We start from the raw sequence: 22,782 nt of genomic DNA, 5'->3' as shown, positions 1-22,782 counted from the left end.
TGTATAGACAGGTGTGTGGCTTTCCTAATCACGTCCAATCAGTATAATCAAACACCGCTGGACTCAAATGAAGGTGTAGAACCATCTCAGGGATGATCAGAAAAAATGGGCAGCACCTAAGTTAAATATATGAGTGTCACAGCGAAGGGTCTGAATACTTATGACCATGTGATATTTCAGTTTTTCTTTTTTAATAAATCTGCAAAAATGTCAAAAATTCTGTGTTTTTCTGTCAATATGGGGTGCTGTGTGTACATTAATGAGGAAAAAAATGAACTTAAATGATTTTAGCATATGGCTGCAATATAACAAAGAGTGAAAAATTTAAGGGGGTCTGAATACTTTCCGTATCCACTGTAGTTTGTTAGCATTCGACACCTACATTTCCCTAAAAGCTTAACTACTGCGGCTACAAGCAAGACCCCATGGGAGCTGTAGTTGTTGTAAATTTTAAAAACTCGTTGAGGCTTACTGTTCAACAAATAGTATATGTCCATCCATCTTTGATTATAACACAAACCCCTTGTATCATCTTTCAGCATTTCGGGGGCACAAATGAAAGAAACTCAAAATTAGGTTCTGCCTCCTGTGTGATGTGTTGTAGGACTTTTCAAATGAATAGAAAGGCAGTCATTGTGCATTTCCTGGTACAATATCCATACTGAATATCCGGTTTTCTAATGACAAAAATGGGATTGAGAGCCAGTGACACCAGAGGGTATAATAGTAATAATAAAACAAAACAATACATAAATTAACCAGGTAAAAGTTTTGAAATGTTTAATGAAAACATTAGTACATCTTTTCTAAATATAAATAATAGGCTATCCGATTTTTCCAGAGTACTTCTAAAGACAAAGACAAATTCAAGACTGCCACCCACAAACATAAACGTCCTCCCAGACAGCAGATAGAAATGGAATGATATATAATTCTTTCTCCAATTATAATCATATTAAATTACTGCCTTAACTGCTTATTATAGCGTAGTGTAATGAGCCAGTTTCACACAGTAAAATTCTGTCTGCACTCACACGTTTTCAGGGTCAAGAATTTCAAACTGCTTTTTCACTAGGACCTACTATATTGCATCATTCGTGGTCTGCTGCTGTATCCCCAGGACAGTTAGAACATAAGTCGTCTTCATCTGTAAAAAACAAACATATATATATAAATATCAACAAAGGCAATAGAAACTAGAATAAAACTGCAGCCATGCTGTCATCACGCTTACCATTATAGGTGGTCCCACACCATATGCAATAAAAATGGATGCCTCTCAAATAGGATGTCAAAATTTGAAGTTTGTCAAAGGACTGTAACAGAGAGACACACACCGAATACATTTTAATGTTACTCTGGATTAATCACCACTGAATCCTACAAGATGTATCTACTGCACTATTCACCAGTACATTAAGTGTGCACTAGATCATCTATTACCATGTTGGCAACAAGTCTTTGCACCAAAATGATTACTTATTACTATACATTTATCCATCCACCCATTATCTACACCACTTATTCTGAAGAGGGTCACAAGGGCTGGAGCCAATCCCAACTGGCACTGGGTGAGAGGCAGGTTACACGCTGGACAGACTGCCAGTCTATCACAGGGCTGATGTATAGACAGACAACCACACACACCCACACTCACTCCTATGAGCAATTTAGAGTCACCAATCAACCTAAGCTGCATGTCTTTGGACTGTGGGAGGACATTGGAGTGCCTGGAGAGAACCCACGCAGGCACAGGGAAAACATGCAAACTCCACACAGAAAGGCACCATCTTGCTATACATTTATTTGACAACAAAATGATTTTGGTTCAAATAAAAGCAGTACATATTGTTCAACTAAATAAACAAGCTAAATTAAATACTAACAGTCAGTTCCACTGTCTCCTCGAGTTCCTCCTCTTCTTTAAGATCATCTTCCTCATCATCAGCAGCTGCTTGAGGCCAGTACCAGTCTTCTCTGGGGACAGTTATGCCCTGAAATGAAACGACTTCTAAGACTAAGTCTTCACACAAAGAAAACCCCAAGTGTTGTTTATATACTGCCACAAAGTGAATTGTTTATATATGGCATGTGGAAGTATTTTTCTCTAATGATGCAGTATAATCTTTCCAGGTGTGTTTTTATTTATTCTCACTGCAGAGAAATCTGGAAAAAATAGATTTGTAATGTCCCAATGAGTCAGTGTTATAGTCATAATTCTTACAACCTTCTGACTGTCAAGCTGCTCACAGGCTCGCTGACTCCTTGTGAGTTCTCCTTCGATCTTTCGCTCCTCTTTCTCTGTCCTTACTCTTGATCTGGAATGAGAAGGGACAGGATTACATACACAGACTATGAAATATTTGTATTAGAGAGGGAGCAATGTGTAGAGGCACAACTGCAAATGCCACCTAAAATCTTCCAGGGATTTGGTCTCATTCTGTTGTTTGGCTCGTATTTTCTGTCGATAATGTTCAAGCTCCTCCTCAGCTTTTCTTTTCTTCACCTCTTCCATTCCAATGCCACCTCTGTCTGACTCAGCATACATAGAAAGTACATGGTAAGACATCAGCTGGATTGCACATGTTGTTACCAAATACACTTTTAAAAAATACTATTTACCTATTTTGATATTTAGAGGAATTGGATCAACTCTTCCTGCACCTGAAGATGTAACACAGAGAAACATTAATACACCCAACAAATTAAAAGTACGTGAAAAACAAGAATTCTGTAAAGAAGAAACTTGCCCTCCTTCCCGAGGCCTTGTCCAGCTTTGTAACCCATTTTCTGTAGAAGTGCAAATCCCTTGTTTTCGTTGCTAATGGAGCTCTGTAAAGCTGATTCTCGACTTTCCTTCTCCTGCTCCTTGTAGGTCTTCTGACGGTTCTTGATATTCTTCTCCTTTTGCTCTGCCTCCCTCTTCATTGATTCTTTTACTCGCCTCACCATGCTGACACCTGGTTTCACATCTTGGCTGACAGACAGAAGAACATTGAAAGAGTCACCATAGTGATAGTTACCCTAAAAAGAAAGGGCTGCAAATTCATACTTTAGCGTATGTTATTACAGCGGACACTTTAAATACCCCTGAATAACCTTAGTTTCATAAGGCTGGCACAGGACAATAAGCTACATCGAGATTCGGAGAATAACAATTTCGATATCATCAGGTTTTGATTGAAAAATCAGACACAAAACGCTTACATTTTACTGAGAAATGCATCAGACATATAGTCTTCCTCCTCATCAGACATAATGCCGCGCAAAAGAATAAAAAGTTTGTATATAAAAAGAGGGAACAGCTACAGAATCTAAAATAACTTTATAGCCGATTGAGTGTTCGCATTTGCGTCTGTAATGTTTGTGTCCTCCAAATATACATTCCGTGTAGCTACATGGAACCTAATATTTTGAAGTTTCGGCATACAGTCAGACACGTTTGTGAAATAATTCGTATGAAGCTGTTTACTTTAATTGCACATACAGAGCTGAAAAATATATTCACATATTGTGAGACAATTATGCTGATTCTTTTAAGGCTGTAGGTTATGCATATTATTCCCTTGGTTTCACATCGGCCACGTTTTATTGCGACACCGCCGATACTCGTCGACATCTATGGTCGTCATTCATCCTGGGTTATCGGAACACAGGTAGAATGAACAGTTTAGTTACATATGTTCCATATTTCAGGGTGTGTTTTGCAGAGGTGTCTGATAACAAATAAAGGTTTTAATATGGCAAATCAGATAATTAACACTCATTTTGGATGAGAATGTAGCCGGACTAAAGCTTGTTCCTCGGCAGAGCTAACATTAGCTAGCTTAGGTTGCTAACCAGCTCCCCTACCAACAGCTGGAGGCAGACAGCTGTCAACACGGACACCGTAACAGTAAAGTGAAAGAGCATCTAAAATTACTCCGTTTTAGTTTGCTACAGTTTATACGACAAATATATTTAGAAACGTCCAAACCAGTAATAGCTACGATACCTTTATAATCGTTTATATCCAAGACACAAACCTAATGAAGTCATTGCAAGGATGGTAGGCTATATATTCACTGATTTTCGGTAACTCAGATATTATGTTAATGCTTTCCAGGTGATAATCTAATTGGATGAAAGCGCCAGTAGCAGAGAAGAGACATCTACTGACAAGGCACTCCCCCTAATTTAACATCAGTCAGGTGAGGGTGCAAAGCACTGTGATAAACGGCCCTCGTTATGGAGTTGGCTCACAGTCTGTTGCTAAATGAAGATGCCTTGGCCCAAATCACTGAAGCAAAGAGGCCCGTCTTCATCTTCGAATGGCTTCGCTTCTTGGATAAAATTCTTGTGGCAGCAAATAAGGTTACTGTTCAGATTTTGGCATTGTTTTTCTGAGTGTTTCATTAGAAGCGGTTTGTGACTTTATTTTGTGTTTGAATGGCAGGTGGATGTGAAGGAGAAGCAGAAGAAGCTGGTGGAACAGCTGATAGGACTGATCAGCAGTGCCCCTGGTCCACCAACAAGGAAACTACTGGCCAAAAACATTGCTACCCTCTACAGCATTGGTGACACCTTCACTGTTTTCCAGACTTTGGATAAATGCAATGACATCATCAAAAGCAGGGATGACACACCTGCATACTTGCCAACAAAACTGTAAGGTCCCATTTAATTACAGCAGCCTGTATTTTCTTTGGCTTTTTTTAAAAATGCACTCACTGTGTCTGTGCATAGTTTGCATGAGATTATACTCATTAGCATCAGGTTATACATTTTTCAGAACTATTTTCAGAGTTTTGGGCATATACTGTAGGCCCACCATAAATGGCATTAGCACCTAAGTGAAATGTTAATCTGTAGAATGACTTTTCATGTTTAAAAGGAGAGTTTAAATGTACTTCAGCAGATATTATACTGTATTTCTTGCTGGCTTTAATTGACTCTTAACAGTGGATGAAGTCTCATCAGTGGTGTCATGTAGGGTTGTATCATGTACATACTTGAAAAAACTTAGAAAAAAATCAACTGGACTAGATTTCTAGGTCGAAGACGTTTCACCTCTCATCCAAGAGGCTTCATCAGTTCTGACTGACTGGCTTCGCTTCTTGTGTTAAGTCTGACTCATGCTGCAGATGACTGAATCTGAGTTCTTATCTGTTTATTACCTTATATGTTTTAAAATCAAATCATTTAAAAAAAGATCTGTAATGTATAATTTCATTTAATGCATTCAGTAACTTTTCTTGTAGTGCTGCAGTGGCATGTGTTGGAGCTTTTTACGAGAAGATGGGCAGGATGCTGGGAAGCTCCTTTCCTGACACCATTAATAATCTGTTGAAGGCATTGAAGAGTGCAGAGGTATGACTTTTAAGAGAATAAAATTAGTGAATGGAAAACACAGTTTTCCATTGTTTTATAGAAGGGATGCTCAAGGCCGGTAATCTGTTGAAGGCATTGAAGAGTGCAGAGGTATGACTTTTAAGAGAATAAAATTAGTGAATGGAAAACACAGTTTTCCATTGTTTTATAGCAGGAGTGCTCAAGGTCGGATTGTATACAGCATTGGAATATAGGAACAGCACTGTATAATTAAAGAGATTTGTTTTTCAGAAATTACTATTCTAATCCTATTTTTCCCCACCTTTACTTTGTTGATCTAGTCCCAAGGCAGAGGAGAGATCCTCCTCAGCCTGCAGAAGGTGCTTAGTGGACTGGGTGGAGCTGCAGCTTCATGTCACAGAGATATCTACAAGAATGCACGCTCCCTGCTCACAGACAGATCCATGGCCGTGCGCTGTGCAGTAGCAAAGGTTGGTCTCAAACATCTAATGGAGCTTTAAAATATTTACCAAAAGTTTCTTAGATTTAGTAGGCATGGTTAAACAAGTCATTATGTTTTATTCTGTTGCATGTTTATGCAGGTTTCTTATTCTAATGTAGGATTTTTACAAAGCCTGGAACTAGCACTACACAGTGTAATGTTCAGACCTTTTCTCCCAAAAACTAACTTTGCTCTAAAACATAGCATCTTTGATGGTCTTAATGCTTTTTAAGCCTTCTATGGGGATCCTCTTTCTGCTCTTGTTGTATATTAGAGAAAAATTACCACTGACTTATATTTTTGTGCTTGGTCATTGATGTTGCTCAAACTCAGATGTGTGTTGTGTACATTGTGAAAGATTACTTCCTAATTTAGAAAGAATGACACCAATTGTATTATATATGGTGCAAGTTGTGTGGCCTATATATTTTAATGATACATGCTATATGAACTTAGCTCCTGTATAATTTGTATGAGTGATTGGTATATGTATGTTATATGAAAAAACACCAGACCTGTTTCCTGCACACATGTAATGTAGAGGTTACTCAGAGGAGTCCATCTTTCATTCTTTTTTTCTGATCAGTGCCTATTGGAGCTGCAGAATGAGGCAGTATTCATGTGGACTACAGAACTGGAGAACATGGCCACCTTGTGTTTTAAGGCCCTGGAAGGATCCAACTATGGTGTTCGGGTAGCAGTGGCCAAACTGCTTGGGACAGTCATGGCGACTGCCCTGATGCCCAAACAAGCAGCTGGTAGGTTTAAAAAGCATATGTATATTGGTGTTCTTCTGCTACAACATTCACCACTTGCATAGTTAATGATCTTACTGTTTTATTTTAGTGATGCGCCAGAATGTGAAACGGGCCACTCTGGAGGAGGTGTTGGAGCTCATGGCCACAGGCTTTCTGCGTGGTGGATCTGGCTTCCTGAAGAGTGGAGGAGAAATGTTGAAGGGTGGCGCCTCTGTCAGCAGAGAGGTGCGGGTGGGCGTCACACAGGTGAGGTGAATTCTGAAAGCATAACAAGCATTTGAGCCTGTATTGTCTGATTTAACAATTTCACATGTAATCTTCCACTTCCTCAGGCCTATGTCGTGTTTGTGACTACACTTGGTGGTCAGTGGCTGGAGCGCAACTTTGCCACATTCCTGTCCCATGTTTTGGACCTGGTGTCCCACCCGCGGGCCACACAGACACATGTTGAGGCTGTGTACTCACGCCGCTGTGTCTCCTTCATGCTGCGTGCCACTCTGGGGGGCTTACTTGGAGAGAAAGCACAGATTGCTGCTGGCAAAGAAATCTGCCAAGCCATCAGCAAGCAAATGAGGGCTGTGGGTAAGGAGGATGGGGGGGAAATATCACGGTTCAGAGCATTACAGAGTAAGTACTCATCCATTTTTATCACTTTTAATTTCATTCATTCAGTTTCTAATATTCTTGCATGGCTTGCACTAGTGCTGTGTATGGAGATGCTTTTCTTTTCTGTCTTGTGTGTGGAGATGGCTTTCTTTATTTCTGCTTTCCTTCTAGCGTTGTGCTTTTGCCTCTTTTGTGTTACTCTCATCTTTCTTTACATCTCTTTTTAATCATAAGTGGTATCATAATGTCAGTAACATTATCCATTGCCAGCTCAGCATTTACAGCAAGTTAATCATGCTTGCATTACTCTCTAGTTTTCATGGCTGTTTGCCTGTGAATTTACATTCTGTTATTGCATTACACTCCACAGCAACAAGACAGTATTAACAAGTTTTTCTGTCATTTAATTTTATTTATTTTAAGTGCACCAAATGTTCCTTTTTTCTGCTCTATAACAACACCTCAATCATTTTATAATCACCTCAGCCTCATTCAGAAAGGATGATTCTTACTCTGATTTGCTTTGCAACCTTTACACTGTTGTAAATAATATCAGACTTTTCTTTTTACTGATGTTGAAATGGAATCAGGAAAATATGCTGAATGTTTGTGTCTGTCAAGACTTGGTTTTGGTCTCTTTACTGTACTTCCTGCTTGTAGCTGTTCCAACAACTGCATCTGTGAGACTTCTTGAAATGTGCTACTGTTTGTGCTACAAGTAATTGGGAAAACATTTCTTAGATCCTTCTGTATTATACAGTCAGTTCCTTGTATCCAAGGTTGTTTGGGGAAAAAGACATGACTGCCACAGTTCAAGCAGCTTTAAATCAGTTCCTAAAGTCACTAAATTGACTTTTCCTTATGTGTGATCTGTCTCAACTGTTGCCTAGAGCTCTGAGGATTTCAGCTGTTGTTAAATGGCCATCAGACTGGCTTAACAGCAATTAAATTTGACAGTTTTCCTCTTTGCCTTTGCACTTTAATGAATCTGTTGTGACTGTTTCCTGTCTTATATGAAAATAATCCACAAAGGCCTAAGGTTTTTTTTGTCATATATACATATAGCACTGTGCTCTTCTAAACTGTGATGTAGTAATTCTGTAGTTGCAGAACTTTGCAGTGATGATATGCAACAGCATTGCATGGCCTAATGTGATCAGTCAGTTGTGTTATTACTAGATACAGTATACCCTAATAGTGCCAGAGGATCAATAGAGCCTAATTATCTTCTGAAACTAAGTCTCATGTTTTTGAGAAAATTATTTAAGACTGTGTTGATTGGCAGCTACCTTATCCATCGGTGCTACACACATTCTGAATTATGAGTAGCGTGTTATTATATTGCTAAAAATTATTGTTAACTTGCCAGCACTTTGTGCTAGGATTTTTGGTCTTATTCAGTTTGGAACATTTTTGCATTTTGTCCTAACAGATCCTTTTTTGTTTGTTTCTCTGTTTCTGCCACATGTTTTTCCAGAGGCGGTTGTGAATGACATCAGTGGAGAGAATAAGGCGGGGGCAGCTGACGTCTCTGCCAGTCAGCATGTTATGGTGTGCGCACTGAAAGAGCTAGGCAGTCTAGTTCAGAGCTTGAGTGCCACAGCTTCACCACTCATCCAGGAGCCTTCTATAGGTGGGGCGCACCGACTGTTAAATGACATATGTTACATTGATTTTAGCGCTCTTAAGTTTCAGTAAGACAACACACATTGGGTTAGTGATAATAACCCAAACCAAAGTGAAAATGACAATTTGTATGATCAGCCTCATTTGTCTTCTTTTGTAACTTTAGTGCTATGTTAGGACATTTAATTCATTTATACATTTATTTGTTAAACAGAATGCAAACAGCTATATAATGTAATTTTTTACACCAATGAATTAATTTAGACTGAATTCATTCACAAAAAATATTTCCATTCATTTTTCCCAGGACTCCTTGAAACTGTGACTTCAGTGCTGTTGCACCCAAGCATGGCAGCTCGTTTGGCGGCGGCCTGGTGCCTGCGCTGTGTTGCTGTGGCCTTGCCCTATCAATTGACCCCACTGTTGGATCGTTGTGCAGAGAGGATCAACAACCTGAAAAGTTCACCTGAGGCTGTGAGCGGCTACAGCTTTGCAATGGCTGCTCTGCTGGGAGGTGTACACCAGTGTCCACTGGGTATCCCCCACTCTAAGGGCAAGGTGTGTAGCCCTGAATGGCACACAGATCAGTCACTGATTCAATGTCTTAAGTCTTCTTCGTCTTTTTGACAATTAGATCTTCACCCTCACTGACCTACAACTGAGGCCCTATTGGTTGTCCTGTATAGGTTTAAAGATTGAACTGATTGTACTGTTCCTTTCTTGAAGTTGGTGGTGAGTATAGCTGAAGACCTCCTGCGGACAGCTGCTCAGAACAGTCGATTGTCCCTGCAGCGCACACAGGCTGGATGGCTGCTGCTAGGGGCCCTTATGACTTTGGGTGAGTCTCCCAGACATTTTCTGTTCCTTGACAATGTATCAGCAAGCCCTTTTATCACCACCAACATGGCCACCACATTATTTGTATTTTCAGGTTCCTCTCTCGTGCGCTATCACCTCCCCAAGATGCTTCTACTGTGGAGGAACGTGTTTCCTCGCTCCCAGAAGGAGCTGGAGGCAGAAAAGGCAAGAGGAGACTCCTTCACCTGGCAGGTCACCCTGGAGGGCCGCGCTGGAGCACTGTGTGGTAAAGAAACACTTTGTTTACCTTCACACGCTCTGTAATGTCAGCAGCGACACAATTTAGACCAACACTCCTGTTCCTTGCTTTTGTAGCCATGCGTAGTTTTGTGGCCCACTGCCCTGAGCTGCTTACAGAAGATGTGATCCGTAGACTGATGACTCCCATTGAATGTGCCATGACCATGATGTCTCAGTGAGTGGGATGCTTTTAAGGATGATTATCTGTTGAACATATAAAAACATAGAAGTCTTTTGTAGTTTTTTTTTTGTACACACAGGTCACAAATTTTTGTCATGTATGATAACTGTTTCCTCTGATTTAACATCTAATGACTGTTATGTTTTCACCTTTTGTCAGTGTCCCCGCTATCATTAAGGTCCATGGTGCTCACTTGAAAGCAAGTGCAGCAATGGTGAGGCTCAGGTTGTACGACATCCTGGCTCTGTTACCTCCCAAGACATATGAAGGTAACACGGTCAAGTCTGCATTTTTTTTCCACAGGAGTTAAGATCATTAATAGAAGGTGTTTTGAACCCTGTAATCTTCTTGTGTAGGCATCTTCAATGCTCTTCTGAGGGAACTAGTGGCTGAGTTCACTTTGACAGACAACTCGGCCAACACCACCACCTCTTTGCTCCGCTCTCTCTGTCACTATGATGACAGTGTGCTCATGGGCTCCTGGCTACAGGAGACTGACCACAAGTGCATAGAAGATCAAGTTAGTTAAAATTACCTGTAATAACACAGTGGGTAAAATAAGTATTGAACATTTTTCTCAGTAAATATATTTCTAAAGGTGCTGTTGGCATGAAATTTTCACCACATATCAGTAACAACCCAAGTAATCCACACATACAAAGAAAAGAAAACTAATTAATTAATTCAGAAATTAAGTTATGTGTAATAAAATGGGGCACTATACAACATTTGGTCTGTGCTATTAGTGTTAATATTACTGCTTCATTGGTCCTAAACAGCTACAGCCCAACAGTGCATCTGGCAGTGGAGCTCTGGAACACGATCCCTCCTCCATCTACCTGCGTATCCCTATAGGTGAAGCCATCCCGGGGCCTCTCCCTTTGGGTGTGTCAGTCATTGATGCTTCAGTGGCTCTGTTTGGTGTGGTTTTCCCCCATGTCTCCTTCAAACACAGGTAAACAATTTATTTGTTGTGGAAAATTTGATAAGTGGTTTTAATGCTTACTTCAACATTTTTACATTATCTCATCTTTTTGAGTTTGTTTACTTTGTTGTACTTTGCAACGGATTCTGACTGACATCATATATAATCCAGGCTGCAGATGCTAGACCACTTTGCAGAGTGTATAAAGCAGGCTAAAGGAGTTCGACAGCAGGCAGTCCAACTAAACATCTTCACAGCGGTGCTTAGTGCTCTCAAGGTGAGAACAAATTACTTGCATGTGAATATCATGTTTAATTTTGTAGGTAGTACTGTGTATTTACAGTGAGAATTGATGTATTTATTTCTTCCTCTCTTGACTGCAGGGACTGGCCGAGAACAAGAGTACTCTGGGCCCTGAGGAGGTACGTAAATCAGCACTGGCCCTGGTGATGGGAGCATTGGACAATCCCAACCCCATCCTGCGCTGTGCTGCTGGAGAGGCCCTGGGCAGGATGGCTCAGGTGGTGGGAGAGGCTGCCTTCATTGCCAGAATGGCACAGACTAGTTTTGACAAGTAAGCATTTCATATCTGTATTGTGTCCAGTACTTGGTCTCTAGGTCTGTTCTGTACAATTCTAACATTTTGCTGTAGGTCAGTAGTGTTTTCAGGAAGATCATTTTAGTCTTTGCATTAATCTACAGTATCTTCAGCTACTGCACCTCTCTATCCTTGGCTTTAATCATGGGATCCTTATCTTTCCTCCTTTTTTTTTGTATCCAGACTGAAGTCAGCCCGCGATGTTGTTTCTAGGACGGGCCATTCACTGGCTCTGGGCTGTCTGCATCGATATGTTGGAGGAATTGGCTCTGGCCAGCATTTAAAGACCAGTGTCAGCATCCTATTGGCCCTGGCCCAGGATGGGTCCTCTCACGAGGTCCAGGTGAATTACTCAGGACCACAATATACTGCATATCAGAGTTCAGTCATAGTTGAGTGAAAACGGGAGTGTTAGAGAAGTTTGAATAATCTTTTTTCCTGTAACTACGTCTGTCCAAACTATCGATGTGTAGTTTCAATTCAAAACATCAAACTTTGTAATATCTTTTGAACTTTATTCACTGCTAATTCAGATATTGTCTACACTTTTTTTTTTTTTTGGTCAGACATGGGCTCTGCACTCTCTGGCTCTGATTGTCGACTCCAGTGGTCCCATGTACAGAGGCTATGTGGAACCCACCCTGTCCCTGGTGCTCACCCTGCTCCTCACTGTGCCCCCGTCTCACACAGAAGTGCACCAGTGTTTGGGCCGCTGTCTGGGAGCTCTCATCACCACTGTGGGACCAGAATTACAGGGTAACTGTGGCAGAAACAAAATCACAAACCTTGTTGTGTTACTGGGACTCGCTTATCTTAATGTACCCTTTTCTGGCCAGCAGATGGCAGCATAGTCAAATTTAATGCACTACATGTCAGTGAAACAGACTTGGAGACTGTGTATTCTCTGAGCTGCTAAAATTATGCTTCTTTTTAATCTCCTTTCCTAATCTGTTTCATTGGGTCTGATAGGAAATGGAGCCACTATCTCCACCATCCGCTCGTCCTGCCTGGTTGGATGTGCCATAATGCAGGACCACTCTGATTCCCTTGTGCAGGCAGCTGCCATCTCGTGTCTGCAGCAGTTACACATGTTTGCTCCACGCCATGTCAACCTGTCCAGCCTGGTGCCCTGTCTCTGTGTAAGACAAAAGGAGTTGCAGTCTACAAGTACAGTAGTTGCCTTTGTCTTAATCTTATCATAGTTTCCTGCTGTAATGTGTAATACCTGCAGGTGCACCTGTGCAGCTCTCACCTGTTACTGCGCCGTGCTGCTGTGGCCTGCTTGAGACAGCTTGCCCAGAGGGAAGCTGCAGAGGTGTGTGAGTATGCTATGAGCTTAGCGAAGAGAGCAGGAGACAGCAAAGACAACACTACAATCAGTGAGTACAAATCATTAACCCAGCAAGAGCATTATGTTTAATTAATGTACCTCAGTGAGACACTGACTCTTGACTTCATCCCTGGTTCAGATCTGAACATCACAGAGACTGGTCTGGAGGGTGTGTTGTTTGGCATGCTGGATCGGGAGACGGATAGGAAGCTGTGTTCTGATATTCATGACACACTGGGCCACATGCTGTCTTCTCTTGCTGTGGAAAAGCTTTCACATTGGCTGAAACTCTGCAAGGATGTCTTGGCAGCAACTACAGGTAGCTCTACAAAAACTACAGGTAGCTCTACAAAACAACAAAATATGATGTTGCCATGTTCTCGGGTTTGTTGGTTTCTGTATTGACATGTTCTAAAAATGAATGAATGTTGAATTACAAAAAGTCCTTGAATAATGAATGTCAGATGTAGGTGGAGCCGTTGTATTCGAGGTGGAGAAGGATGAAGAAGATTCCGAGAAAAAAGACGAGATGGACGATGACACAATGTTCACAGGCCTGGGGGAAGATGACAAAACCAAGCCCTCTGTGGCTCCACGCTGGGTGACGCGGGTGTTTGCAGCTGACTGCTTGTGCCGCATCATCCTGCTGTGTGCGAATGCAAACAAAGCGCACTTTGACCTGGCAGCTGCCCGCTCTGCACAAGCCAAGAACGTCAAAGGTGCCAAGATACCTGAGTAGCTCAGACTTCACATAAGGACTTGTGATTGATTTGTTCCACCTGTAGTATAACGTTAGTTTAAATGCCTTTTTTATAACCTCCTGGCAGTTCTAGTGTCATCTTCTAGGTAAAGATGGAACAAAAGTAGAGATGAGTCAGCAAAAGTGGAAGGGATTTTTTTTTTTTTCCACTTTGGTGACAGATCGAGGAACCAGTATTTACATAAACTCCTCTGAAAGAGGGAATCATTCTACAGGCTAGACAGTAATAGCACATAGTGATTAAAGCACATACTTATTTTGCAGCTCTAGAAGCAGCCAAGCCAAATTTAGCAAGTTGGATTGAGTGGATGGTTGGTCTGTGTCACGTTAGTATGCACAATTAATTCCTTTGACGGTGCACATCAGCTAAAACTCAGCCTCAAGGTTGATTTCTGGTTTCTTCTTTCACAGCAAGCACACACTGAAAACCATTTGTTGTGTCCATCTGTATTTAATCTTAAATTAGTTCTCACTAAGAGGGAGGTGTTAAAAAGGCAAGCAGAGACCTTAGAGGAGACTATATTTGCACCTTCTTGCTGACGTGCAACTCATCATCAAATGATTGCTAAAGCAAATAATAAACGGCAACTGGCAAATTTTGAAATGAAGAGAAATCTGTTATAAATTCTATTTTCTGTTTGATTAATGCAGCTGCTCAGTGAGGTCCCATTCCATGCAATGATTATAAATGCGTTTCCATTCCTCTGTCCATCCAGGAGATCTGCTGGTGCTCCATTTGTCCGACCTCATCCGTATGGCCTTTATGGCCGCAACAGACCACAGTAACCAGCTGAGGATGGCTGGCCTGCAGGCCCTGGAGGATATCATTAAAAAGTTTGCATCCGTACCAGAGCCTGAGTTCCCAGGGCACGTTATCTTGGAACAGTACCAGGCTAATGTGAGTTAGAAAATGCGTCAAATTGCTTTAGGCCGCAAAATTCCAAAACGAATAGTGACACAGTAAATGTAAAACAGTTTGAAGAAATGAATTTTACACAGGTTGTATGCATTTAGGTTGGAGCTGCCCTCAGACCTGCATTTTCACCTGATACACCATCAGACATAACAGCTAAGGCATGCCAGGTAAGACACCCTGCTTTCTTTATGTATGTTTAGAGGAAATGTTTTACCAGCTAAACTGGTTTCCACTTCTCCTGTATTGTTTATTCAAAGGACCTCACAATCCTGTTTGAGGTGTACATGCATAAATTCAGAGATTCTTCATTTTAGTGTGCTGTGATTTTGGTAATTATTGCAGTTGCTACTGGATACCTGAATTTCCCTCGGGATGTATAAAGTATCTATCTCTTTCTTCTACTATTAGGTACCTGCTCTGTTTGTGCTCTAGCATTTATTCTGCTAAGCAACCCTTACATACTGTACATCCATACCTGTATATATTGATGATGTCCTCTGTAGCAGTGCTACACTACTACCACTGCAATAGCAGTTACTTGCCACTGCACAGTGAGTCAGTAGAATCCAGCAGTGCCAGATTGTCTTAATGCTCTTTGACTTATTTAACTGGTGTGAAGAATGAGTGATGGGAGAAAAACAAATATGTCTCTATGTTGGCAGTATTATTAAAAAACCTTTTTTTCTTTTACCCACTGAGACTATTTCTGTGTCTTCTACAGGCCAAAAGCTTGAGGGTTTCTCTCTTCAGAACAGTGTAGAAAGTAAAATCAGTATTCATAATAGCATCCTTTAGGTGCCCAAACAAATGATTAAGAGCATTTAATACAGTACATACCAGTGGAACCTGCAAGGTCACAAGGTCACATGACCTGCAGGGACATGTGACTATAGTTTAAATAGGCAAACGGGTCATGCTAAGTACATTTCATCAAGTTCATCATAACACATTTGAAAGTCTTCTTAAAGAAAGTCTCCTGCCCTTGGCTCTCTGACACTGTAATAGCAGTTCTCATCAGAAGGATGTAATCTTACATATGTCAGCATCAATTGTGCAGCCCTATCATGTCAGTCCCATTTATCATTAATTCTTCTGTGACACTTCCAACCTATTTAATGGCATGTACAGAATCATGGCTAATAAATCTTAAACGTTCTGTTATGTAGGTTTAAATTTTCCCAAGAGTTGTAACAGAAACAGTAGCTAAAAGGCCATGGGTGCTGTACAGTGAATTTGTTTCACCATTTATTAACTTGACCCCACTGTGTGGCTACAGGTGTGTAGCACATGGATTGGTAGTGGCGTAGTCAGTGACCTCAATGACCTGCGGCGAGTCCACAACCTGCTTGTGTCATCACTGGACAAGGTGCAGACTGGGAGGGGCTCCTCCTGTCAGCTGTACAGTGAGAGTGCCACCACAATGGAGAAACTGGCTGTGCTAAAAGCATGGGCTGAGGTGAGACTGAAGACCCTGATCAGAGCACTGTCTTATATTTGTTCACTGCAGATGATGTATACATAATAAATCTGACTGTACACACTGGCTTCCTTGCTCAGGTGTATGTGATGGCAATGAAGATTAAAAAAGAGGCAGAGTCTAAGCCTGCCAAGCCAGTCCGAAGTGGAGATGACGATGAAGATGAGGAGGATCTGGGTGTCGATGTGCTTCCGCCCGACAGCCTCATCACCTTAGTGCAGCCAGAGCTGCCTTCACTGAGCCGCCTCTGGCTGGCCATGCTGCGAGACTATGCTCTGCTCACTTTGCCTGCTGAGTTCTCCAGTCAGCTGCCTCCTGATGGTATGAGATACATTTTTGCCAAAAAAATATTCAATGTATAGTAGAAATATGTAATTTTAAATGCAATATTTTCTACTTAAACTGGAAAGTAAGTTGTTGTAAAAGCATTTTCTCACAGTTGTATGCCTGTGTTCAGGTGGAGCATTTTATACTCCAGAGACTATAGACACAGCAAGACTCCACTACCGTAGCTCATGGGCTCCTGTACTGCACGCAGTGGCCCTGTGGCTGAGCAGCACCGGGTTTGGAGCAGGACAAGAGAAAGAAGAGGTTCCTTTAGCTCCCTCGAAGACTTTTGCCCTCCCGCAAGGAGCCTCCTCCCCCTCAAAGAACTTTGAGGACTCAGTCAAAGACAGGATGCATCTGATGTTGGGTAAAATACACAGAACCATCATCTGTGGTGGAGAACATTTATTGTGCTGTTCTAAGGAGGGACACCTGCTGTTGGCCAAACTGTTGAAAAAGCAAAGAAGCTCAGGATGGTAGCAGATGAGAAAAGAAAATAACATAAACACACCCTAACTGCATTTTTGTTTTCTGTTTCTCAGGCGTCAGTATTGAGTTTCTTTGCTTCCCACGGCCCGAGGAGCCTATTGAACACGTGGTGTCCTGCTTGCAGGCACTCTGTACTCTGCTAGAATCTTCTTGTGCTAAGACCCACATCGCAGAGGACCAGGTAAAGACACAAAGTCAGAGTGCTGAAATTACACTTTTAAGAAGGATGGAGATAAGGTAGGAGGTTTCTACTTTATTACACATTCAGCAAAGAATTTTAAATAAAAATCAGTGTTTTCAAACTTGATGCTGCAGTTTAGGAACCAGCACTTGTTTGTTTAGTAAATATAGAGTACTTTTACAAACCTGGCATTTTACACATGACACCTGTTATTTACACCTGGCACTAGCTGTTTCATAGGTCTAGTTCAAGAGATATATTTACTGGTGACTGATCACCACTTTAGTGCAAATATCTGGTAAATACAACAGGGTCATGTGATGTTTACTGATTTCACAAGGTGACAAGATTCACACCAGTGCTTCACTACACAACTGACCACCACACAATGTACTTTTTTCTGTTGTAGCTGTTGGCGGTGGAGCTGCTAAACGTGCTCCACAGGCTGCTGTTGACCCGGGATCCTCCTGCCATTCAGCTCCAGGTCACAGCTGTTGTACAGGAGACCATCAGGGCTGCACAGGACCATCTGCAACAACAGAGGACCAGCAAAGAAGTGCTTTATACAGTGCCTTGCGAAAGTATTCGGCCCCCTTGAACTTTGCGACCTTTTGCCACATTTCAGGCTTCAAACATAAAGATATAAAACTGTAATTTTTTGTGAAGAATCAACAACAAGTGGGACACAATGATGAAGTGGAATGAAATTTATTGGATATTTCAAACTTTTTTAACAAATAAAAAACTGAAAAATTGGGCGTGCAAAATTATTCAGCCCCTTTACTTTCAGTGCAGCAAACTCTCTCCAGAAGTTCAGTGAGGATCTCTGAATGATCCAATGTTGACCTAAATGACTAATGATGATAAATAGAATCCACCTGTGTGTAATCAAGTCTCCGTATAAATGCACCTGCACTGTGATAGTCTCAGAGGTCCGTTTAAAGCGCAGAGAGCATCATGAAGAACAAGGAACACACCAGGCAGGTCCGAGATACTGTTGTGGAGAAGTTTAAAGCCGGATTTGGATACAAAAAGATTTCCCAAGCTTTAAACATCCCAAGGAGCACTGTGCAAGCGATAATATTGAAATGGAAGGAGTATCAGACCACTGCAAATCTACCAAGACCTGGCTGTCCCTCTAAACTTTCAGCTCATACAAGGAGAAGACTGATCAGAGATGCAGCCAAGAGGCCCATGATCACTCTGGATGAACTGCAGAGATCTACAGCTGAGGTGGGAGACTCTGTCCATAGGACAACAGTCAGTCGTATACTGCACAAATCTGGCCTTTATGGACGAGTGGCAAGAGGAAAGCCATTTCTTAAAGATATCCATAAAAAGTGTCGTTTAAAGTTTGCCACAAGCCACCTGGGAGACACACCAAACATGTGGAAGAAGGTGCTCTGGTCAGATGAAACCAAAATTGAACTTTTTGGCAACAATGCAAAACGTTATGTTTGGTGTAAAAGCAACACAGCTCATCACCCTGAATACACCATCCCCACTGTCAAACATGGTGGTGGCAGCATCATGGTTTGGGCTTGCTTTTCTTCAGCAGGGACAGGGAAGGTGGTTAAAATTGATGGGAAGATGGATGGAGCCAAATACAGGACCATTCTGGATGGAAACCTGATGGAGTCTGCAAAAGACCTGAGACTGGGACAGAGATTTGTCTTCCAATAAGACAATGATCCAGAACATAAAGCAAAATCTACAATGGAATGGTTCACAAATAAACATATCTAGGTGTTAGAATGGCCAAGTCAAAGTCCAGACCTGAATCCAATTGAGAATCTGTGGAAAGAACTGAAAACTGCTGTTCACAAACGCTCTCCATCCAACCTCACTGAGCTCGAGCTGTTTTGCAAGGAGGAATGGGCAAAAATTTCAGTCTCTCGATGTGCAAAACTGATAGAGACATACCCCAAGCGACTTACAGCTGTAATCGCAGCAAAAGGTGGCGCTACAAAGTATTAACTTAAAGGGGCTGAATAATTTTGCACGCCCAATTTTTCAGTTTTTTATTTGTTAAAAAAGTTTGAAATATCCAATAAATTTTGTTCCACTTCATGATTGTGTCCCACTTGTTGTTGATTCTCCACCAAAAAGTACAGTTTTATATCTTTATGTTTGAAGCTTGAAATGTGGCAAAAGGTCGCAAAGTTCAAGGGGGCCGAATACTTTCGCAAGGCACTGTAAAGCACCCCACAAGTCCAGCCTTGTTTAGATTACATTACAATACACTTTATATTCTGAAAATACAAAGTAACTGAAAGATGAGTGAAGAACAGAATGTTAATATCTTAATAGTGTTGGTAGTTAAATGAATTAAATTATGTGGATGTCTGAGTGATGTAGGTCACCATGTCATTTTGTTTAGGCAAAGAGGAAGAAGGAGAGAAAGACTCTCAGCCCATCCTAGGGGAAGGAGGAGACACAGGGGAGCTCATCCCAGGCAAGTCTCTGGTGTTTGCAGCTATGGAGCTGCTTGTCTTCATCCTGGTCCGCCACTTACCGCAGCTTAATACACGTATGAAGGAGTCACCTAGCCATGTGCCACTCAGGCCTCAGCAACTACCTGAAGAAAGTGCACGCCTGGTGGCTAACACAGTTTCCATCCTAGCAGAGCTGCCCTCTCTCTGCTCTCCTGCTGGTGAGGCCTGAGGCAAACTGTAAAAAAAGAGATTCACACCATACAAAAATATGAAGCAAAGACACATGATAGCCCATTTCTCACAGTTTACTGTATTTTTTCCTTTACAGGAAGTATGACCATCCTACCTACAGTGCTCTTCCTGATCACCGGGGTGCTGAGGGAAACTGCAGTCAAGACTTCTGACAACTCTGTGCCTGTACCTGTGTCAGCTGCCATGCAGGGCATCAAGACCATCATCACCTCCCCCCTGGCCCTGCTGGAGAGCATGCAGACACAGTGGACCAGCCTTGTGAGAAGTAGCCTGGCGTCTGTGCTGGAGTACTCACAGCCAGGTGAGCAAATACATGTGACTGTGACTTCTGGCCTTTCTGTGGAGGGAACAAGAAAAAAGTATGACAGTAATTCACTGACAGTATGCTTGTATGTTTGTGTCTTTCTGCAGATGAGTCCAGACCTGACATGGATCAGGTCAGTATGTTGACAACAATCACACTCTTCCTGCTTTCTGCCAGCAATGAACTTGTAGGAGTGACCGTCCTGCAGAAGGGCTGTATGGACCGCTTCCGAAATGCCCTCAATTCCAGTGATCCCTGGGTAAGCAACTGTATTCAAATGAGAGTGAGAGAGAAGGGAATTCTTGACCTGGACAAATTTTAGCTGCAAGCAACATTTCGTTCTTTTTGCCCCAGGTTCAGGCCCGGTGTTACCAGCTGCTGTTGTCAGTGTTCCAGCACGCCAGCCGTGCCCTGTCTACCCCGTACATCCACGCTCTGGCTCCACTCATGGTAGAGAAGCTGAAGGCTGTGGAGCTCAGTCGGCCAGGGACTGCTGCTGAGCTGCAGGCTGTGCAGGAGGGCATCAGGGTCCTGGAGAATCTGGTCGGCATGGGTGAAGAACAGAACCGTAAGTATGCCTCTGCCTAATAGACCACTAAAGTACTGCATTTGTTCCATTCAAGTGTTCAGCTCCATTACAGTAGTTCTCATAGTATATAGCTCAATGCTTTTTGATGTGTGCTGTCAAAGATCTGAGCATTACATTTAGAATCCCTGCACTGGTTTACTGCCACTATTGCTTTCAACATTATGCTGTAGTGTATATTCTCTAATATTTATTAAAATGTGTACATTTTGTATTTTGTTTCCCCCATTATCTCAGTCCTGCTTCTTCTTATTTTTATTTGCCTCTTAAAGGAAACTGCACTGCAGGCTTACACAAAATGTGCTATAAAAAGTTGAATGATTTGATATTTGTGCTACATTAAGCTGTGATGTATTGTAGTTTATTTCATGCTTGGTGTTCAGACAGAGTCGTGAAAGGGTTATTTGGGATGCAGCTGGTGTATCACATATGGGCAGAATTAGTTTATTTTTATATTTATTGTATTTAAGGCTGCAACTTCTGATTATTTTCATTACAAAATATATCTTCTGATTATTTTCTTGATTAAATAATTAATTGATTTATAAAATGTCATTAAACAGTTAAACATATTCATCAAAGTTGATAATTAAGATCAGTTGGGCTTGGAGATCTAATGAGTTTCTATTCAGTGTGTTTTGTATCCTGTGAGAATTGTGTATTGAACTTACATTTTATGGCCCATTAATAATTGCTATATATATATTCTCACTTACTGTACCTGAATTGTTTTGTCTTATTCTGGGATATATTTGACGTTATGGTGAATTGATCAGCCAGAGCCTTTTGTCTCATTTCAGATGATGTCTCATACATTATCTGGTCCAGGAATATTGGTTTAGATTTATGGCCTCTGTTTCATTTGTGTTCAGCAGAATTAAACTCTCCCAGTCCTTTTTATGCTGTAATTAGTTTTGCTGTTAGTCATTATGTTTTTAAATTTATCCTAGTTTTATGTGTTTAACAGGGGTGCAGTTACTTGCTCTTCTTGTACCAACTCTTATCTCATACCTTTTGGATGAAAATGCCATCTCCTCTGCATCCCAAGTCTCCGAAGGCCTGCATGATTTTGCCCTTCAGAACTTAATGCGGATTGGCCCCCTCTATCCAGCTGCCTTCAAGATAGTAATTGGTGCAGCACCTGAGCTTAAAACCCGTCTGGAATCTGCCATTCGGGCCAATCAGGCCAGCAGCAAAGCCAAAGCTGCAGCCAGAAAAGCTCAGCCAACAGTGCAAACTGCACCGACCATAAAACTCAAGACAAGCTTCTTCTGAACATGCCAGAAATGTACTGTACACTCTTACAGCGTAGTATAATGTTTTATTGTCTCTTTTTGTTTGTTTTGTCTGTCAACAGAGTACCATATATATGTCTGTATTAACAAGAGCTTCTTAAATGTACTTATTTATTCTACATCTCATCTTTGTTTTTTGATGAATGAGATTTCTTCTTGAAGTAAAGAAGGCAAAAGTGTAAATGTCATTAAACTTTTGAATGGTCATTTTAAAATCTGTAGGAAATTTTGATTGTGTGAATGTATCATTTCTGGAATGGATGCACATTTATAAATGGACACAATTTACTGTTTTCTTTCCATTAGGTTGTTTCTTTATTTCGTGATCTTGTTCTTTATATATGGCCATCATCCCTCACTATCCATAACGTGATGTTTACCATGCCAGTTTGCTCTATTTTTCCATCACCTTGAACATTATTTTATTATTAGATTCCCTCGTGTGTTCATTTAATAGAACCTGTTTTGTATATAGCATCGCAGCCTGTTGTTACTGATGCCTGTATTTTTAGGCCTTTTTTTTTCTCCCAGAGACAAGTAATTTGTTTGCTGATACATGGGGAATATTATCCCATAATGTATGTGCTGCACATCATACAGATTGTTGTTTTCCTTATAACTGATTGTGATTCATAGAGGTGTAATCGCTACCTCAGGTGGTGAGCATCAGATGGCCCTATGTAATATTCCACTGAATAAAGTTGCTTTGACCTCACACCGAAGCAGCACATATTGTACAGCTGATGTTTCCTTACTTTTTGGGTAACATAAACAAGCAGAGATGTTCCTCGGGGATCCGGGGTATGAGAATCGAGCGCCCCCAACC

At 41.4% G+C, this 22,782-nt stretch overlaps 2 protein-coding genes across 5 annotated transcripts; one reads left to right on the top strand and one right to left on the bottom strand.

The window, feature by feature from the left end:
* Positions 1–766: 766 nt before the first annotated feature.
* Positions 767–4,087, bottom strand: gpatch11 (G patch domain containing 11). Of its 2 annotated transcripts, none has more exons than XM_020604190.1 (8): positions 3,995–4,087; positions 2,751–2,977; positions 2,623–2,664; positions 2,412–2,532; positions 2,228–2,318; positions 1,887–1,994; positions 1,235–1,316; positions 767–1,147 (listed from the first exon to the last, which is right to left on the bottom strand). In XM_020604190.1, exons 2-8 carry the CDS (start codon positions 2,950–2,952, stop codon positions 1,092–1,094), a joined length of 702 nt encoding a protein of 233 aa, XP_020459846.1. In that variant the 5' UTR covers positions 2,953–2,977; positions 3,995–4,087; the 3' UTR covers positions 767–1,091. The 2 variants fall into 2 exon arrangements, with proteins under 2 accessions (XP_020459846.1, XP_020459839.1); XM_020604183.1 differs by lacking the exon at positions 3,995–4,087 and adding an exon at positions 3,208–3,391.
* heatr5b (HEAT repeat containing 5B) lies at positions 3,567–22,672 on the top strand. 3 transcript variants are annotated; one of them, XM_020604148.1, is made up of 36 exons: positions 3,567–3,656; positions 4,106–4,353; positions 4,436–4,647; positions 5,241–5,349; positions 5,652–5,801; positions 6,399–6,570; positions 6,659–6,816; positions 6,903–7,152; positions 8,654–8,809; positions 9,110–9,360; positions 9,529–9,640; positions 9,734–9,886; positions 9,976–10,075; positions 10,241–10,350; positions 10,438–10,601; positions 10,861–11,036; positions 11,178–11,283; positions 11,390–11,580; positions 11,788–11,947; positions 12,171–12,360; positions 12,574–12,743; positions 12,836–12,983; positions 13,074–13,253; positions 13,399–13,653; positions 14,411–14,592; positions 14,709–14,777; positions 15,887–16,066; positions 16,168–16,408; positions 16,545–16,781; positions 16,957–17,084; positions 17,494–17,636; positions 19,463–19,737; positions 19,848–20,072; positions 20,183–20,334; positions 20,430–20,643; positions 21,629–22,672. In XM_020604148.1, the coding sequence occupies exons 2-36, from the start codon at positions 4,228–4,230 to the stop codon at positions 21,934–21,936; spliced, it is 6,153 nt and encodes a 2,050-aa protein (XP_020459804.1). In that variant the 5' UTR covers positions 3,567–3,656; positions 4,106–4,227; the 3' UTR covers positions 21,937–22,672. The 3 variants fall into 3 exon arrangements, with proteins under 3 accessions (XP_020459804.1, XP_020459787.1, XP_020459795.1); XM_020604131.1 differs by having other exon boundaries at positions 13,074–13,274; positions 17,494–17,638; positions 19,465–19,737; XM_020604139.1 differs by lacking the exon at positions 3,567–3,656 and adding an exon at positions 3,683–3,895 and having other exon boundaries at positions 13,074–13,274.
* Positions 22,673–22,782: the final 110 nt, after the last annotated feature.

Source organism: Monopterus albus, unplaced genomic scaffold (genome assembly GCF_001952655.1).
Source record: "Monopterus albus unplaced genomic scaffold, M_albus_1.0 scaffold3.1, whole genome shotgun sequence".
Taxonomy (NCBI): Eukaryota; Metazoa; Chordata; class Actinopteri; order Synbranchiformes; family Synbranchidae; genus Monopterus; species Monopterus albus.
Note: the sequence above shows the minus strand (reverse complement) of the source record. Positions and strands in the feature narration are given on the sequence as shown.

Excerpts from the sequence above, each read along its gene's own strand:
- gpatch11 (XM_020604183.1), bottom strand. The coding sequence starts at position 3,257 with ATGTCTGATGAGGAGGAAGACTATATGTCTGATGCATTTCTCAGTAAA. Across the intron at positions 2,978-3,207 it reads GATGCATTTCTCAGTAAAAT|CCAAGATGTGAAACCAGGTG; the intron begins GTAAGCGTTTTG and ends TCTGTCTGTCAG. Across the intron at positions 1,317-1,886 it reads AGGAGACAGTGGAACTGACT|TCCTTTGACAAACTTCAAAT; the intron begins GTTAGTATTTAA and ends TCTCTGTTACAG.
- heatr5b (XM_020604131.1), top strand. The coding sequence starts at position 4,228 with ATGGAGTTGGCTCACAGTCTGTTGCTAAATGAAGATGCCTTGGCCCAA. Across the intron at positions 4,648-5,240 it reads GCATACTTGCCAACAAAACT|TGCTGCAGTGGCATGTGTTG; the intron begins GTAAGGTCCCAT and ends CTTTTCTTGTAG. Across the intron at positions 6,817-6,902 it reads TGCGGGTGGGCGTCACACAG|GCCTATGTCGTGTTTGTGAC; the intron begins GTGAGGTGAATT and ends CCACTTCCTCAG.